Source organism: Morus notabilis, unplaced genomic scaffold (genome assembly GCF_000414095.1).
Source record: "Morus notabilis unplaced genomic scaffold, ASM41409v2 Scaffold1094, whole genome shotgun sequence".
Classification (NCBI taxonomy): domain Eukaryota; kingdom Viridiplantae; phylum Streptophyta; class Magnoliopsida; order Rosales; family Moraceae; genus Morus; species Morus notabilis.
Window position 1 is genome coordinate 416048 of NW_010365163.1, and position 16913 is coordinate 432960.

At 36.9% G+C, this 16913-nt stretch overlaps 4 protein-coding genes across 5 annotated transcripts; 1 reads left to right on the top strand and 3 right to left on the bottom strand.

The window, feature by feature from the left end:
- The first annotated feature begins 517 nt into the window (after positions 1–517).
- Positions 518–3613, top strand: LOC112093424 (ferric reduction oxidase 2-like). The gene is made up of 8 exons (XM_024171792.1): positions 518–701; positions 806–922; positions 1162–1336; positions 1460–1694; positions 1803–2130; positions 2266–2509; positions 2610–3322; positions 3407–3613. The coding sequence occupies exons 1-8, from the start codon at positions 518–520 to the stop codon at positions 3544–3546; spliced, it is 2136 nt and encodes a 711-aa protein (XP_024027560.1). The 3' UTR covers positions 3547–3613.
- Positions 3614–5320: 1707 nt separating this feature from the next.
- Positions 5321–9306, bottom strand: LOC21397394 (proline--tRNA ligase, chloroplastic/mitochondrial). The gene is made up of 11 exons (XM_010107455.2): positions 8908–9306; positions 8760–8816; positions 8411–8521; positions 8157–8243; positions 7946–8059; positions 7656–7862; positions 7411–7548; positions 6773–6934; positions 6360–6559; positions 5868–5951; positions 5321–5743 (listed from the first exon to the last, which is right to left on the bottom strand). The coding sequence occupies exons 1-11, from the start codon at positions 9238–9240 to the stop codon at positions 5602–5604; spliced, it is 1635 nt and encodes a 544-aa protein (XP_010105757.2). The 5' UTR covers positions 9241–9306; the 3' UTR covers positions 5321–5601.
- Positions 9307–10821: 1515 nt separating this feature from the next.
- Positions 10822–12132, bottom strand: LOC21397395. Its single transcript, XM_010107456.2, has 4 exons — positions 12048–12132; positions 11504–11947; positions 11346–11404; positions 10822–11237 (listed from the first exon to the last, which is right to left on the bottom strand). The coding sequence occupies exons 1-4, from the start codon at positions 12103–12105 to the stop codon at positions 11058–11060; spliced, it is 741 nt and encodes a 246-aa protein (XP_010105758.1). The 5' UTR covers positions 12106–12132; the 3' UTR covers positions 10822–11057.
- A 736-nt stretch (positions 12133–12868) lies between these two features.
- Positions 12869–15302, bottom strand: LOC21397396. Of its 2 annotated transcripts, none has more exons than XM_010107457.2 (5): positions 15201–15302; positions 14075–14165; positions 13531–13974; positions 13373–13431; positions 12869–13264 (listed from the first exon to the last, which is right to left on the bottom strand). In XM_010107457.2, exons 2-5 carry the CDS (start codon positions 14130–14132, stop codon positions 13085–13087), a joined length of 741 nt encoding a protein of 246 aa, XP_010105759.1. In that variant the 5' UTR covers positions 14133–14165; positions 15201–15302; the 3' UTR covers positions 12869–13084. The 2 variants fall into 2 exon arrangements, with proteins under 2 accessions (XP_010105759.1, XP_024027575.1); XM_024171807.1 differs by lacking the exon at positions 15201–15302 and adding an exon at positions 14722–14802.
- Positions 15303–16913: the final 1611 nt, after the last annotated feature.

Genomic DNA, 16913 nt, shown 5'->3' on the forward strand with positions numbered 1-16913 from the left:
TCCTTTAATTTATTATGCACTACCCTTTTGTACGGATCAAAATCTACAAGAGGTTTGAACTATTTATAATAGAAGAGACGTATGTATTTTTAAAAAGAGAAAAATTGCTGTAATGCTAAATGACAAATGTACAATGTGGTAAATGTAACGTTGTTGCATATGACAATTACATTGGAAATAACGAACAAGCTATGCTTGTGCATTTGTAAATACCTTCCGTTGTCTTACTATTCCTCTAAGAATAAAGGTCAGATCTATCATATTTACACGTCCTCTCCTTATATTTTACATATAACTTAGCTTGCAAAATGACACTAATATGTGAATTAATGGAAACTTGACATGAATTGTGATTCTATCCCCACAATACATGGACTACTTTTTTGTATTAATTCATACTCATGGTACCGGGGACTACTTTTTTGTATTGATTCATACTCATGGTACTTGTTTATGTAATAAGCAAGCTATATATGTGTATATAGAAAGGAATTAAATTATACAAGTTACCGGGAAAATGGTGGAAGAAAGTGATTCTTTCAAAGGAATGAAGAAGCTCAAATCAGCAATCCTCTTGTTTCTGATGATGGTTTTTGTTGGCTATATTTTGATTTGGTTTATGATGCCAACCAACACCTTTTATCTTCATTGGTTGCCTGACATTCAACTAAAAACAGATTCAACCTATTTTGGGCAGCAAGGTTTTGAATTTGATTGAACATGATTTTGTTTGGTCAATAGTACACATCTTTAAGACTAATATTATAGAATTTAAGCATTTTTGTTTTATTTTTTTGCTTGGCAGGTGCAAACATTCTTGTCTACACATTTCCCATCCTTTTCATAGCAACTTTGAGTTGTATATATCTTCATATAAGAAAGAAAATTGATGGCAATAACACAGAAAGGTATCGGGTTTCAAACTTACCTTACTAATGGAAAAATGCTTGAGGGCACCAGTGATGTTCAACACCACAACTAATTAAAAGTGAGCTCCATTTTTCTATGCTGATGAACCCATATTTTATTAGTGTGTGGTGTTGGATTCAACTGGTACATCTTAGTATTTGATTCCTATTTATATTGCATGTCGAAAAACATGGAATTTTGAGTAGGAAAATGAATCAAGTTATTTTTACTATAGCATTGCGGAAAATGCATATTTGGCATCATGGATGCGACCTGTGCTCGTCAAAGGTCCTCTTGGAATTGTTTCTTGGACGGAACTATCCTTTTTAGCCATGTTCATTACTCTGCTTGTCTGGTCTTTCTCTTCTTACTTGCATGGTATGTTTGCCAATATCAACCAACAGGCAGAACAAATGAGAAGGAATGTGTAAGCAAATCTATTTCTAATCTTTCATATTTTTGTTTCCATGTGTTTTCCTCACAATAAAACCAAAAAAAAAAAAAAAAAAAAGAGACTATTTGATGCACTCGAAGTCAATGAATTTGGCAGGTGGGAAGCAAAGTTAGGAAGCTCAGCACTTATGCTAGGCCTAGTTGGGAATATTTGTCTAGCTTTTCTCTTCTTCCCCGTGACGAGAGGGTCTTCGATTTTGCAGTTCCTTGGCCTCACATCAGAGTCAAGCATCAAATACCATATTTGGCTGGGGCATATTTCCATGACCTTCTTCACTGCTCATGGTTTATGTTACATCATCTTTTGGTCCAGGACAAACCAAATATCAGAGGTAAGAATTCGAATTCTGCAAGCGAAAAATCTGCGTTATTTGGCAACTTAAAAGCACTATTCGGTAATTTCAAAGCTGTAAACTCAATTCAATTGTGGTGCGGTGCAGATGTTGAAATGGGAAAAGATTGGCGTATCAAATATGGCAGGGGAAGTGGCATTGCTCTCTGGATTAGTAATGTGGGCAACAAGCTTCCCTCGCATAAGGCGAAAGATTTTCGAGCTCTTTTTCTATACTCATCATCTCTATGTTGTCTTTGTTGTCTTCTTCGTTTTCCATGTGGGGTTCTCCTATTCTTGCATCATGCTCCCTGGCTTTTACCTATTCTTGATTGATAGGTACTTGCGATTCTTACAATCCCAACAAAGAATTGCCCCGGTTTCAGCTCGGATTCTACCCTGTCAGGTTGTTGAGTTGAACTTATCCAAATGCCCAGGTGAAGCGTAGACAAATAAATTTATGTGACCTTCTGCTAAATCAATGTCCACTTAAAGAACATTTTCATATGGCAAACACATGAATTCCTGAATAATGAAGTTGTTGTGTTTTTTCTGTTAAATTTAATTTCTAGGATTGAGTTACTCTCCAAGAAGCATCGTGTTTCTAAATGTACCTGCAATTTCCAAGCTGCAATGGCATCCTTTTACTGTTACTTCAAGCAGCAATTTTGATCCTGAGAAACTAAGTGTTGTCATCAAAAGTGAAGGAAGTTGGTCTCATAATTTGTATGATATGTTATCATCCTCTCCACATATAGATCGCCTTGCGATATCTATTGAAGGACCCTATGGACATACTTCAACGAACTTCCAAAGGTGCTCAAACGCTTAAGACTAGATTAGTTCTTTTAAGGGACAATTTCAGGTGACTTGTGGTCTTAAACATTTTAGAATCCATGTAAAATCTCCATTGCAGGCACGAAATGCTAGTGATGGTGAGCGGAGGAAGCGGCATCACTCCTTTCATTTCCGTCATTCGCGAGCTCCTCTTCAGGGCCAACAAGGCGACCGGAAAGACTCCAAGCATATTGCTTGTTTGCGCTTTTAAGACATCTCTAGATCTCACCATGCTAGACCTCATCCTCCCAGTTTCAGACACTAACTTCGATATCTCTTGCTTATTACAACTACGAATTGAAGCCTATGTCACAAGAGAGAAGCAGCCCCCAACGGATAGCTACAAATTCCCTCAAACTATATGGTTCAAACCCGACACTTTAGATGTGTCGGTTTCTGCAATACTGGGACAGAACAGTTGGCTGTGGCTTGCCATGATTGTTTCGTCTTCTTTCGTTATTTTTCTTCTGCTCATCGGCGTACTCACACGATACTACATATACCCGATTGACCATAATTCTAATATAACCTACTCTTTCTCTTCCAAATCTGCACTGAACATGTTATTCGTGTGCATCTCCATAGCCACAACTGCAACTCTGGTTTTTCTATGGAACAAGAAACGGAATGCAAACGAAATGAGGCAGATTCAGAACACGAACACAGCATCACCGATAAATACCTCGCCAAGCGCATGGTTCTACGATGCTGAGAGAGAGTTGGAAAGCCTTCCTCGCCAGTCTTTGGTTCAAGCCACCACAGTTCACTACGGTACAAGACCTGATTTGAAAAGTAAGCCATTTCTTAAACCAAAAACTATCTCCTTACAAAGGACAGTTTTTTTTCAAATTTGTTTTAAAACACAATTTATTGCAGAAATACTGTCGGAGTGCAAAAGCTCAAGCGTCGGGGTTCTTGTAAGCGGCCCGAGGAAAATGAGGCAAGAAGTGGCTGCAATATGTTCTTCTGGTTCCGCAAATAATCTACATTTCCACTCCTCAAGCTTCAGCTGGTGAACTGAGCTGTAGAGAAACTGCACTTTCTACGTTTCTTTGAAAGTTCTGTAGTCTCGTTTTACCTACGTCTTCCCTAGATAGTTATATTTCAATGGAAGAATGTACTAAGCAGATTTTTGAAACTAAGTAAATTGCAGATTTTAAAATTATTTGTAGTAAATAACAACTTACCGCGTAAATATTTTATTTACAACCAGTAAAAAAAAAAAATCACGTAAATTTTCTTTTTAAGGCTGTTAAAAAGGATTTTTTTTACGTAAAGAAAAAAATTTTACCACGTAAATTAAATTATTTTTACCAGTGTAAATGAACACATTTATACAGTAAACTGCTATTTATTTTAAAAAAAAATTTAAAATCTGTCATTTACTTTATTTAGTTTCAAAAATCTATTATTTGCTACAATTTTCGTATTTTTCAATTTGCATTTGTAATGGTTTTGGCATAATGTTAAAGTCCAGGTTTTAGGAGTCGAGTAGTCCAACGTTGCTGCAATCATTTGCCATTCATTGACAAGGAAAATGCATGTTGAAGAGAAATTGGGACGATATAAGAAACTTGTGTATTAAAAAAGGATGGCACTTTGCCTGTCATTTTTACTGTATTAACCTCAAAGAGGATATATATATATATATATATATATATATATATGCGCCAGGGGCGGAAAATTGCTAAAAGAGATTAAAAAAAACGAGGGAAAATAAATGAAAAGCCAAAACAGGCCTAACCCGGAAAAAAAAAATGCTGAGGGAACAAGATAGGTGAGAGCTTCCACAAGCAGTGATAGCCGCCAGGAAGACAAAAGGAAAATTCACATGCTTTCCTTTTTGTGGAATTAAAAACAAAATAAACAAAACAAGAGAGCTAATCTCCTATCTAACCAGAGAGAATTGACCAACGGAAGGAGAAAAACGAGGACTGACAAAGGCTAAAAGCTCCAAGAGTTTTCTCCGTCTATGCATCTTGCAAATTGCAATCTCTCAAACTTCAAGAACATAATAAAGTAATCATTTGTTTTCCTCAATTGGCCTTTCTCTTCACCAACTCGCCCAGGTAGACATTCCTTGGCCGTCTAGCAGCAACACCGTTATTATCACTATCGTTGTAGTTATTGTGAGTGTTACATGACACAAAACTGTCTTTTGCGTCGAACCGAAACCGCCGCACAACACCATCAGCGTCGTAACCCTTTGCTCGAGGAAAGATCTCATACCTGCCGTCATGTTTTCGTCTTTCCTCATCGCTACGTGGCCTTCCACCACCTCAACCCATCTCAGAAAATCTCGCAGGTCACATCGTAGGTTTGTAGTAATCATCTGAAGTAAACCTTTGAAACAAACACATGGCAAACCTTAGGCCCTGCTGGAATATTCCTGCAGGTAATCTCCTGCCCTCAAAGTGATGATCCACAGCAACCTTTTGGAATTGTTACGTTGCGGGTTGCAGCGACAGAGTCCAACGAGAGAACCGGAGCTCTTTTCGGAGTTGGAGTCACAGACGAAGCCGTTTTGCATATTAACAAAGGCCCTTGACAGCAACAGGTGCTCCCCAAGTTTGTGCTTTTTCCCACGTGCCCCTCAGTTTCCCATGTTTTACCTTTTTCGTCCCGACGTGCAAAATCTACCTCTACATATTGACGTCTGAGACACATATAAATGGTCCTGTTCACAAGCACTGAGGATAATGCCCATCCAATAAGCATTTTGAAAATTAAGAAATTCAAACATATATTTTCTTCTTTTTTCTTATTATATTAGAATTTAAATAGTCCCACTTCACCGTTATAAAGCTGATTATATAAAATATCTAGGGGTATCTATCTGTTTACATGTCAAATAAAAAAAATACAAAAACGATCCAAAGAAAGACAAAAACCACCCAATAAAGATTACTTTCTTGCTCAATCCCCAAAGTTGAGAGAATAATAATCAATGATCAATGAAGATAAAAACAAAAAAACAAACGCGCAGCTTTGAAAAATATCCGGATTGCAAGAAAACAGGTTGCCAAAAATAGAAATCATGCGGGGACAGTATAAGGCGAGCTTTCCAAGTTTTAGTAAGATTTTGCAAAAATGGCAACTTCCTTGGCGGGATTACCGGTCATCAGGCATGTTTTAATCCCTTGAGACTGTTCAAAAGGGAAACACCTAATAGTTGCCCCTGTTTCTTCTTTCACTTTCAACTCATCCGCGTCACTGTGTCAATATAATCAAATATTTCCTATTAGAATTGCAATTGAACTAGTGAATAGTAGATAACTATACAGGCTTATAAAGCTTGTATTGTAGAGAAAATAGTAACAAGTCAGTTTATATGTACCTAGCTGACCAAGGACCCCTTGCCCATTTGCCTTCGGAGATTGCCTCTTTAAGTTCATCGTATGAGGTAACATCCACAATGTTGCTGCCCAAAAAAAATAATAATAAATAAATAAACACTTCTCGTCAATGTCGTTTCAGACTTTGGCAAACACAGTGGGATGGATTCTGACGTTGGATTAGGTTACACAGTCAGAACACATAAGACCTTGCCCAGTGCCGAGTCTAAACCCCACATATAAAGCAGTTGCAAGAATTTCTTTGAGTGAAAAAACAGCGATTATGTGGGAGTGTGTAAAAACATATCCCACTGATGGGAACAATTTCGTAATGCTAGATCACAGTAGGATCACATTACAGCAAAAAAAGTATGAAAATTTAACAGAATTTAATGAAGATGTGACGATTTAGAACTATGCACATCAATAGGAACCTAGCTCATGTCGCTTTACAAGTATGCAAAGGTGGCAAATACTAGAGTACAAGAATGCACCTATCACGAAATGATGTTGCCTTCCCCAAAAGAGATAACTGGATCTCATCCAATTTGTCTTTGACATAAGCCTCCAATGTTGCAGGCTCCATCGATATTCCAAAAACCTTTCCTTGCTTCCCAGGAACATCCCTCCTAGATATGACCACACTCCGGCTTGCAACATCACGCGGACCAATTTCAATTCTTAAAGGGACTCCCTACAAGATCAAGGCCTGTTTTTGAGGTGACTGACCGTAGTACAAGTATCAATAACACATTTTCAGGGGGAAGATTAATACGTAATCATAGATATTATGATAATTAATTTTTGTTTCCTTTTGGGATCGGGGGTCCCAACAAAATGCTAAATGAAAAACAACAAGTCAAAACTTAACAATCTTGTTATTTATATTCAAGAATAAAGGACAAACCTTCATCTCCCAAAAATTGAATTTCCATCCTGGAGTTCTCTGCTCAGAGTCGTCAAGTTTAACTTTAATTCCGGCAGTTTGCAGAACCTCTTTTACAGATGATGCAGCACTACGAACTCCTGCCCTATCATCATCTGTCTTCCAAATTGGTACAATCACCACCTAAAAGTGTGCAATAAACAAACTTTTTAGGGGCAAAACAAAAACACATGCGAGCATGACCAGGTTCAAGCACACACAAATACAAATCTGCTTCCCAGAAACAACAATTAGGTGGTCATTAAATTGAATGAAAACTCATAAGATTAAGTTAATTAACATATGAAATAGGAAAAAATGATAATTCAATTTTTGGACGCCTAAAAAGTGAACAGATTGAGCATCTTAAGTAAACAAAAGAAATAAGGCATCTCAAAATCAACATAAATTTTTATTATAAGTAGGCAGCAAATTTTATTGTCTGTTTTTTTTTTTTTTTTTTTTTCCTTCTTTATGTCCATTTCCTATGGCCTCTAAACCTGTAATCACATAGTTGTGTGTGTGTGTGTGTGTGTGTGTGTGTGTGTCTGCGTGCTATCATTGGCTCTCTGATGATTCAACTACAACCACATATCCACAGAAAAGTTTTATAGCGTTACCTGGATTGGTGCAACCCTTGGAGGAAGCATTAAACCTGTGTCATCTCCATGGGTCATGATTATACCCCCAACAAAGCGAGTACTGATAGCCCATGACGTTTGCCATACATGCTGTCTTTGACCTCCTTCATCAGTGAACTGTAAAAGCACATATTTGGACAAATTTCTCCATGATTGATAAATCCCATAAACGAATAGACAAGGGGCACTGAATGAATCCAAGGGAACATTTGCATGGCAACTACCTGCGTTCCAAACGCGCGCGAGAAGTTCTGCCCAAGATTATGGCTAGTTCCAGCCTGTAGCGCCTTCCGATCACCCATCATAGCCTCTATTGTATAAGTCCTATCAGCACCAGCAAATGTCTCAACTTTTGATTTTCGACCTGCAATAACAGGTATTGCAGTTTGCTCGTAAGCAAATTTTGTATAGACGTCGATCATCTGTATAGCCTGCAAGTTCAGCAGTACCAATACATTAAAGAAATAAACATAATACTACAACAGAAGAAGCATACATACAACAAGATCCAAACCTCTTTTTCTGCCTCTTCTGGAGTGGCATGAGCAGTATGGCCCTCCTGCCAAAGAAATTCAAGAGTCCTCACAAAAGGTTTTGTGCGCATCTCCCATCTCGTGACATTTGCCCACTGACGCAAACATGGAAAGCATACAAAGAATACGGGATTCAATTGCTTAAGTCTTCGCAACTTTAAGCATTATAAATGAGAAAACAACAAATCAAACCTGGTTAATCATAAGAGGAAGATCACGGTAACTATGAATCCACTGAGTAAACATGTGATTCACTATGGTTTCACTTGTAGGTCGAACCTGCCAGAGCCTCAAGAAGTGCAAAAATCAAACCCAAATCTTAGGTCATAGTTTTATAGAACCTCAAACAGAAAAGCACATCAAATTACATCTTCAATACACTCTAAAGAAAACTTTTCGAAAATCAGAAACCAAAAATAACGGTAGTTATTCAGGAAGGCACGTACCACAAGTTTTTCTTCAAGTTCTTTTCCTCCTCCAATTGTAACAAGTGCTAGTTCCGGACTGAAACCCTCAACATGGCTAGCTTCTTTCTCTATGAACGAGTACGGTATAAACTGCATTTAAAAAAAAAAAGACACACACACAGACAACAACAACTGAATTTTGGAAACAATGCCAGGTGAAATTCTGATATTGCATAAAAACAACCACACATTTACGAACTTCTTTGGTGCAATTATCCAAATTCATGGACTTAGAAACCATTTTATTCAAGTTCAGCTCTTAGACAGTGAGAAATAACATCTAACTACAGCTTTCATGACAGAATTTTCATAATAAAAGGTCACTTACCTGAGGGAAATACATATTACTATGGCCAGTCTCCTTGAACTTCACGTTCAAATAGTCCTACGAAACAAGCAAAAAGCCTCACACAAACTTCAACGTATAATTTAGATAAAAACAAAAAAAAAAGGTGTTTCTTTTCTTCTTCAGATACCTGAATGGCTTCCCAAATGGCGTAACCGTAGGGACGAATGACCATGGTGCCTCGAACAGGACCGTAATCAGCGAGCTCGGCGGAATCAATGACGTCGAGGTACCAAGCATTGAAGTCCTGCGACCGAGGCGTGACGGCTCGGTCCTGGACGCGGCTCCTCTGGCCGCCGTCGACTCGGTTCTCGGTCTCCGCCGCCGTGCTCTGTGCCGAGGCCCTGACGGAGAACGGCGGAGGCCAAAGATGGTGGCGCCGCCGCAGAGCCGCCGGGTACCGGGCGGAGATGGAGGGAGAGAAGAAGGAGGTGAGAGAAGGCAGTCTCAGAGTGACCACCATTTTTGGGGGTTTTGGGGTTTTTGGGGCTAAGAATGCTTGGGGATGAATAAGAAGAAGATGCTGATCACGTTCCAATGCATTGTAGCTTATGGTCGTTTCGTTCGCTTCTTTCACCATTGGGCTTTTTTAACATTGAGACGCCCATGTTCTTTTTTTCAGGCCCACAAAATGAGAAATTTTGAGCGGAAAGAAAATTGTTATAAAATAATGGTAAAAATTATAATGGCAAAAAACTAAAAGAACAAGAGAGTATAAGAGAAATATGAGAAATAAAGAAATTATATATTCTTTATGGTAAGGAGGGATCATACAAACAAATACCTGCTCTATTTATAGTTTAAGAATTATAACTAGAGGTCATACAAGAAGGCATAAGTTACATAAGTTACATGCAAAATTAAGAGATGAGTAATGGAGAATAATACACAATATTAAAAGGGAAAATAATAGGATATAAATGAGTGGTTTAATATTCATGTAGGTTATGGAATACCAAGATGCGGCATCCAATGCAATTGAATTACAACAAAAATCAGGTAAATGGTTGTTTTTCTAACCACCATCGAGTTTTTATTTTTATTTTTTAGCAAAATGACCGTTTTTTCTAGTAGTCAATCAATAATTGACCAACACTATAATTTATCAATATTTTATTATTACCAAGTATGTAATTTGTTGATCGAAATTAATTAATGATTTACCAATGATTAATTTATTTAGGGGTCAAATGTTGAAAATATCGTTTATTAATCAGGCATATAAGAGTCATATATAGTTGATAACATCTAGCTTTTAATAAATAATGATTTTGCAAATAGACCAGGGTTTGCTTCATAACATTTTGTAATTCAAGGGCCAAAACGAGAAGATGTGCATGGTTTGGGGGTCAGAAAGAAAATTGATCCCACGTGTTTTTTGTTTCAGTTTCTCTAGTTTGGAATTGGTGGAGAATTTTTTACTGTAGTAAAAAAAAAAATAAATGTGATTGTTTTTAAAAACTTTTTACTGTAATAAAACTCGAATCGGTAAAATAAATGTCTGATTGTCAAGATTTATGATTTATCCAAAGAAAACATCAATATATAAATAAACTATTATTAAAAGAAAAGATTCTACGTGTTCAGAAAGAGAGAACAATAGAGAGGGCGGATATGAATTGAAGAAGATATATGGGGGCCCAAAACAAAGTGAGATTAGTGGAGGAAAAAGAAAGAAGAAAGAGAAGAAACCTACCCCAACCCACCATACAACTAGTTATCCGAATTGCATAGAGATGTTTTCCTTAAAGTTCTCTACTGTAACTGGACAAACATCGCTTTCTAAATAAATACACTGAAAGTGTTGTAATGGCATCACAAAAAATTACTGCCAAAAGAAAAAAAGAAGAGAAAAAATGCTGTTTTTTAAGGGAAAAACGACGTTAAATTTTAGCACAAGTCGTAGAGAAAATTGCAAATTCAAATTTATCATTACTTAATAGTTAAGATGTTATTCGGATCTCAGAAACAGTAATGACAAACATTAAATGGAATGTCCCTAAACGTGAGAATGTGTTCAAGGGTAAATTCATACTTAAAGTACCAAAAAAGAAAGATGGAAACCACAAGTAAAAATCACGACTTCGGATTCATCTGTAGTCGCGTCTGCATTAAGAAGAGAACAAGTTCTTAACAAAGAAATAACAAACTAAACGAATGTTTTTTACACACACAAAAGGATATAACTACAACTATTTAATATCTGGGTCTATTTCCAGCAAATAAGAATTCAAGTTTTGTAACAAAAGCATAACAATGCAGTTAAGTGGTGTCGCGCAATTAGGGTGAGTCCATCAACTTGAAATTGATGCTGTCACAATCCTTCCAGAAAGCACTGCTGTAAATTGGTGATTTCGGACTCCTACAAGTTGGAGAGTTCATCTTCATTTTCCAGAGGTCATCTTCAATTAGATGCTCGGTGATCTCTTCCGGTTCCAAAGTAGACAGAGGATTCTGAGGCTGTAACAAAGGTAAAAGAATCATGACCATTTGTCAGGTAAGAAAGAAGTACGGAAAATAACAGAAACACAGCGGAAAGACAAAGAGTATGAAATAATAAAAAGTTACCATCATCTTGCTCAACTTTACAGGAGGAACCCGTGGAGATTCGACCTGTTGTGAAGAACCTAATAGAAAAAATAAACCGATCAAAATGACACAAAATCACATGTGCAAGTTTATGATAATGTGCAATGAATTAGTATTAGTACGAGCTTTTTGTATACCGTTGGTTAGTCCAATTGAAACCAGAAACTGTTCCACGTCCATCGGCTTAGTCTTTGCTTTGATGCATTCCTGATGGTCATGCAGAAACTGTTCCTCTGCAATACAACTGGGAAAGAGATGTTCCTCTTCTACAGCGCTCAGCTTCAGGGAAAGATTGTTCTTTGAAGCCTCATGAAGATGTGCTTTCCCTGAGTTTGAAATATCGGAGAGTGCTTTTCTGCTACGAGTCTGCATTTTGTCTGAGGTTTTAGCAATGCTTTTTCTGTTGCTTTCTTCACGAGTCACTTCTTTGATGAAACCAAAATTCTTGGAGTTCTGCTTCTTTGATGCCTGAGTGGGGGCAATGTTGGTCGAGTTCGATATTTCACCAAGCGGTTTCCTTCCACCAAGCCCCACTTTCTTCTGCGATTTATTCGCATGCATCTTTCCCCCGGCAGAAGCTCCTGCAGTATTAAAAATTACCCATGTCAAATAGCTTTAACAGCAGAAGTGAATCAAGGAAACAAGTACATCCAGTAAGTAAACAAAGAACTGGAGTAATACCACTATATTGAACATTGAAGTTCTGATCTTGAAACGGGACACCAATTGCCGATGCCATTGTGCTTTTTCTGGGAAAATTCAGCTCAGTATTCTGCAAATATTGTAAATAAATATATATAAGAAACCACACAAAAAAATTAAGCACAATTCATAAACAAGCCCCATTGGCAAAAAATGAAACCATAGATACAAGATCAAATGTTAAAAAGATTCATATCTTGAATAGCGGTGATCAACTCGAATCGGTAAAATAAATGTCTGATTGTCAAGATTTATGATTTATCCAAAGAAAACATCAATATATAAATAAACTATTATTAAAAGAAAAGATTCTACGTGTTCAGAAAGAGAGAACAATAGAGAGGGCGGATATGAATTGAAGAAGATATATGGGGGCCCAAAACAAAGTGAGATTAGTGGAGGAAAAAGAAAGAAGAAAGAGAAGAAACCTACCCCAACCCACCATACAACTAGTTATCCGAATTGCATAGAGATGTTTTCCTTAAAGTTCTCTACTGTAACTGGACAAACATCGCTTTCTAAATAAATACACTGAAAGTGTTGTAATGGCATCACAAAAAATTACTGCCAAAAGAAAAAAAGAAGAGAAAAAATGCTGTTTTTTAAGGGAAAAACGACGTTAAATTTTAGCACAAGTCGTAGAGAAAATTGCAAATTCAAATTTATCATTACTTAATAGTTAAGATGTTATTCGGATCTCAGAAACAGTAATGACAAACATTAAATGGAATGTCCCTAAACGTGAGAATGTGTTCAAGGGTAAATTCATACTTAAAGTACCAAAAAAGAAAGATGGAAACCACAAGTAAAAATCACGACTTCGGATTCATCTGTAGTCGCGTCTGCATTAAGAAGAGAACAAGTTCTTAACAAAGAAATAACAAACTAAACGAATGTTTTTTACACACACAAAAGGATATAACTACAACTATTTAATATCTGGGTCTATTTCCAGCAAATAAGAATTCAAGTTTTGTAACAAAAGCATAACAATGCAGTTAAGTGGTGTCGCGCAATTAGGGTGAGTCCATCAACTTGAAATTGATGCTGTCACAATCCTTCCAGAAAGCACTGCTGTAAATTGGTGATTTCGGACTCCTACAAGTTGGAGAGTTCATCTTCATTTTCCAGAGGTCATCTTCAATTAGATGCTCGGTGATCTCTTCCGGTTCCAAAGTAGACAGAGGATTCTGAGGCTGTAACAAAGGTAAAAGAATCATGACCATTTGTCAGGTAAGAAAGAAGTACGGAAAATAACAGAAACACAGCGGAAAGACAAAGAGTATGAAATAATAAAAAGTTACCATCATCTTGCTCAACTTTACAGGAGGAACCCGTGGAGATTCGACCTGTTGTGAAGAACCTAATAGAAAAAATAAACCGATCAAAATGACACAAAATCACATGTGCAAGTTTATGATAATGTGCAATGAATTAGTATTAGTACGAGCTTTTTGTATACCGTTGGTTAGTCCAATTGAAACCAGAAACTGTTCCACGTCCATCGGCTTAGTCTTTGCTTTGATGCATTCCTGATGGTCATGCAGAAACTGTTCCTCTGCAATACAACTGGGAAAGAGATGTTCCTCTTCTACAGCGCTCAGCTTCAGGGAAAGATTGTTCTTTGAAGCCTCATGAAGATGTGCTTTCCCTGAGTTTGAAATATCGGAGAGTGCTTTTCTGCTACGAGTCTGCACTTTGTCTGAGGTTTTAGCAATGCTTTTTCTGTTGCTTTCTTCACGAGTCACTTCTTTGATGAAACCAAAATTCTTGGAGTTCTGCTTCTTTGATGCCTGAGTGGGGGCAATGTTGGTCGAGTTCGATATTTCACCAAGCGGTTTCCTTCCACCAAGCCCCCCTTTCTTCTGTGATTTATTCGTATGCATCTTTCCCCCGGCAGAAGCTCCTGCAGTATTAAAAATTACCCATGTCAAATAGCTTTAACAGCAGAAGTGAATCAAGGAAACAAGTACATCCAGTAAGTAAACAAAGAACTGGAGTAATACCACTATATTGAACATTGAAGTTCTGATCTTGAAACGGGACACCAATTGCCGATGCCATTGTGCTTTTTCTGGGAAAATTCAGCTCAGTATTCTGCAAATATTGTAAATAAATATATATAAGAAACCACACAAAAAAATTAAGCACAATTCATAAACAAGCCCCATTGGCAAAAAATGAAACCATAGATACAAGATCAAATGTTAAAAAGATTCATATCTTGAATAGCGGTGATCAATACCAAACCAAATCTATGTTTATTACTTTATTTCAACTTAGATAGAAATGTTGGAAGATTCGTATCTTGAATGGCGGCGGTAAAATACCAACCCAAATTCAAGTTTATTGGCAAATAAACCAAGTATGCAGAAGTTAGCATTTTTAGAAAATACTAAAACAAACGAAAACTTTCTACTGCGCGCAATTGTTAAAAAGATTCATATCTTGAATAGCGGTGGTCAAATACCAAACCAACTCTATGTTTATTACTTTATTTTCGACTTAGATAGAAATGTTGGAAGATTCGTATCTTGAATGGCGGTGGTAAAATACCAACCCAAATTCAAGTTTATTGGCAAATAAACCAAGTATGCAGAAGTTAGCAATTTTAGAAAATACTAGAACAAAACGAAAACTTTCTACTACGCACCATTGATCCTCCTCCAACATAGATTTTCAAACATTGTTACTGAACTGGGTGGGGAAATTTTAAGTCGAAATCTGAAACACCAAAAAGCATAGCAAACCCTAAACTTTCATGAGAATCTGAGAGACAAATATTAATTTTCCAAGTAGCCACGGAAAGTAACGATAGGTGCATCAAGAACCCTATATTTAATTTCGAAACACAAATAAAAGGGAAAGTTTCACGAACGAAACCCTAACTTGAGTCATATGATGATTTTCTTCTCGATTTCAGAAAAATGGAAAACCAAAAAAACAAACAGATAGAAAAGTCACAATACAACATTCCATATCTCAAATCTCTCACATTTTCTCGCAAACCAAACGGCCAAGTAGTTCGAACAAAATCAATTTTTACGGCAAAATTAACAAAAGGAAAAAAAAAATAAGAAGAAGAAGAAAAGAAAAGCCAAAGCAGTTTTCAGAAAATGTGAGAGAACTTACAGAATCGATTTTGAGGAGGAAAATCCTTAGTGATTACGACTTTCTTGCGTTTTCTTGGAAGATGATTTTTGTTCTCGCCTTCTATCTCGTGTGATTTCTCTCTGAAAGTATTTTACTGGTTAGTTTTTCGATTTGGGTCTTCTTTATAAAGCGCGACCACGCTCCAACGGTAACATTATGCGTTTTCACGGAAATACCCATCATTTTAACACATAATTACTAAAATGGCAAAACCGTCTTCAATCGTCCGGTTTGGGCGCGTGATCTCGAGTTGTAAATCAATTTGGGCCCTTCTCTGGCCCCTTCTATGGGCCCAAGATGGATCATGGAGCCTTGTCCGCATTTTGGGACGGAGTTTTTTTTTGTTTTTTTTTTTCTTTTTAAGAGATGGGAAATAGCCTTCTAAATAATAAAAAGGGGGACTGGAGTAATACCACTATATTGAACATTGAAGTTCTGATCTTGAAACGGGACACCAATTGCCGATGCCATTGTGCTTTTTCTGGGAAAATTCAGCTCAGTATTCTGCAAATATTGTAAATAAATATATATAAGAAACCACACAAAAAAATTAAGCACAATTCATAAACAAGCCCCATTGGCAAAAAATGAAACCATAGATACAAGATCAAATGTTAAAAAGATTCATATCTTGAATAGCGGTGATCAATACCAAACCAAATCTATGTTTATTACTTTATTTCAACTTAGATAGAAATGTTGGAAGATTCGTATCTTGAATGGCGGCGGTAAAATACCAACCCAAATTCAAGTTTATTGGCAAATAAACCAAGTATGCAGAAGTTAGCAATTTTAGAAAATACTAGAACAAAACGAAAACTTTCTACTACGCACCATTGATCCTCCTCCAACATAGATTTTCAAACATTGTTACTGAACTGGGTGGGGAAATTTTAAGTCGAAATCTGAAACACCAAAAAGCATAGCAAACCCTAAACTTTCATGAGAATCTGAGAGACAAATATTAATTTTCCAAGTAGCCACGGAAAGTAACGATTTGTGCATCAAGAACCCTATATTTAATTTCGAAACACAAATAAAAGGGAAAGTTTCACGAACGAAACCTAACTTGAGTCATACGATGATTTTCTTCTCGATTTCAGAAAAATGGAAAACCAAAAAAACAAACAGATAGAAAAGTCACAATACAACATTCCATATCTCAAATCTCTCACATTTTCTCGCAAACCAAACGGCCAAGTAGTTCGAACAAAATCAATTTTTACGGCAAAATTAACAAAAGGAAAAAAAAAAAAAAAGAAGAAGAAGAAGAAAAGAAAAACCAAAGCAGTTTTCAGAAAATGTGAGAGAACTTACAGAATCGATTTTGAGGAGGAAAATCCTTAGTGATTACGACTTTCTTGCGTTTTCTTGGAAGATGATTTTTGTTCTCGCCTTCTATCTCGTGTGATTTCTCTCTGAAAGTATTTTACTGGTTAGTTTTTCGATTTGGGTCTTCTTTATAAAGCGCGACCACGCTCCAACGGTAACATTATGCGTTTTCACGGAAATACCCATCATTTTAACACATAATTACTAAAATGGCAAAACCGTCTTCAATCGTCCGGTTTGGGCGCGTGATCTCGAGTTGTAAATCAATTTGGGCCCTTCTCTGGCCCCTTCTATGGGCCCAAGATGGATCATGGAGCCTTGTCCGCATTTTGGGACGGAGTTTTTTTTTGTTTTTTTTTT

Bases quoted from the DNA above. Each gene is read 5' to 3' on its own strand.
- LOC112093424 (XM_024171792.1), top strand. From the start codon at position 518: ATGGTGGAAGAAAGTGATTCTTTCAAAGGAATGAAGAAGCTCAAATCA. The intron at 923-1,161 runs ACTTACCTTACT...CGGAAAATGCAT, and splicing joins AGAAAGGTATCGGGTTTCAA to ATTTGGCATCATGGATGCGA. The intron at 2,131-2,265 runs GTGAAGCGTAGA...TTTAATTTCTAG, and splicing joins GAACTTATCCAAATGCCCAG to GATTGAGTTACTCTCCAAGA.
- LOC21397395 (XM_010107456.2), bottom strand. From the start codon at position 12,105: ATGGCATCGGCAATTGGTGTCCCGTTTCAAGATCAGAACTTCAATGTT. The intron at 11,405-11,503 runs GTATACAAAAAG...TTTTTCTATTAG, and splicing joins TTCAATTGGACTAACCAACG to GTTCTTCACAACAGGTCGAA. The intron at 11,238-11,345 runs GTAACTTTTTAT...CCTTTGTTACAG, and splicing joins TAAAGTTGAGCAAGATGATG to CCTCAGAATCCTCTGTCTAC.
- LOC21397394 (XM_010107455.2), bottom strand. From the start codon at position 9,240: ATGGTGGTCACTCTGAGACTGCCTTCTCTCACCTCCTTCTTCTCTCCC. The intron at 8,060-8,156 runs GTTTGATTTGTT...TGTTTGCGTCAG, and splicing joins TTCCTCTTATGATTAACCAG to TGGGCAAATGTCACGAGATG. The intron at 6,560-6,772 runs GTTTGTCCTTTA...TTGATCTTGTAG, and splicing joins TCAATTTTTGGGAGATGAAG to GGAGTCCCTTTAAGAATTGA.
- LOC21397396 (XM_024171807.1), bottom strand. The intron at 13,432-13,530 runs GTATACAAAAAG...TTTTTCTATTAG, and splicing joins TTCAATTGGACTAACCAACG to GTTCTTCACAACAGGTCGAA. The intron at 13,265-13,372 runs GTAACTTTTTAT...CCTTTGTTACAG, and splicing joins TAAAGTTGAGCAAGATGATG to CCTCAGAATCCTCTGTCTAC.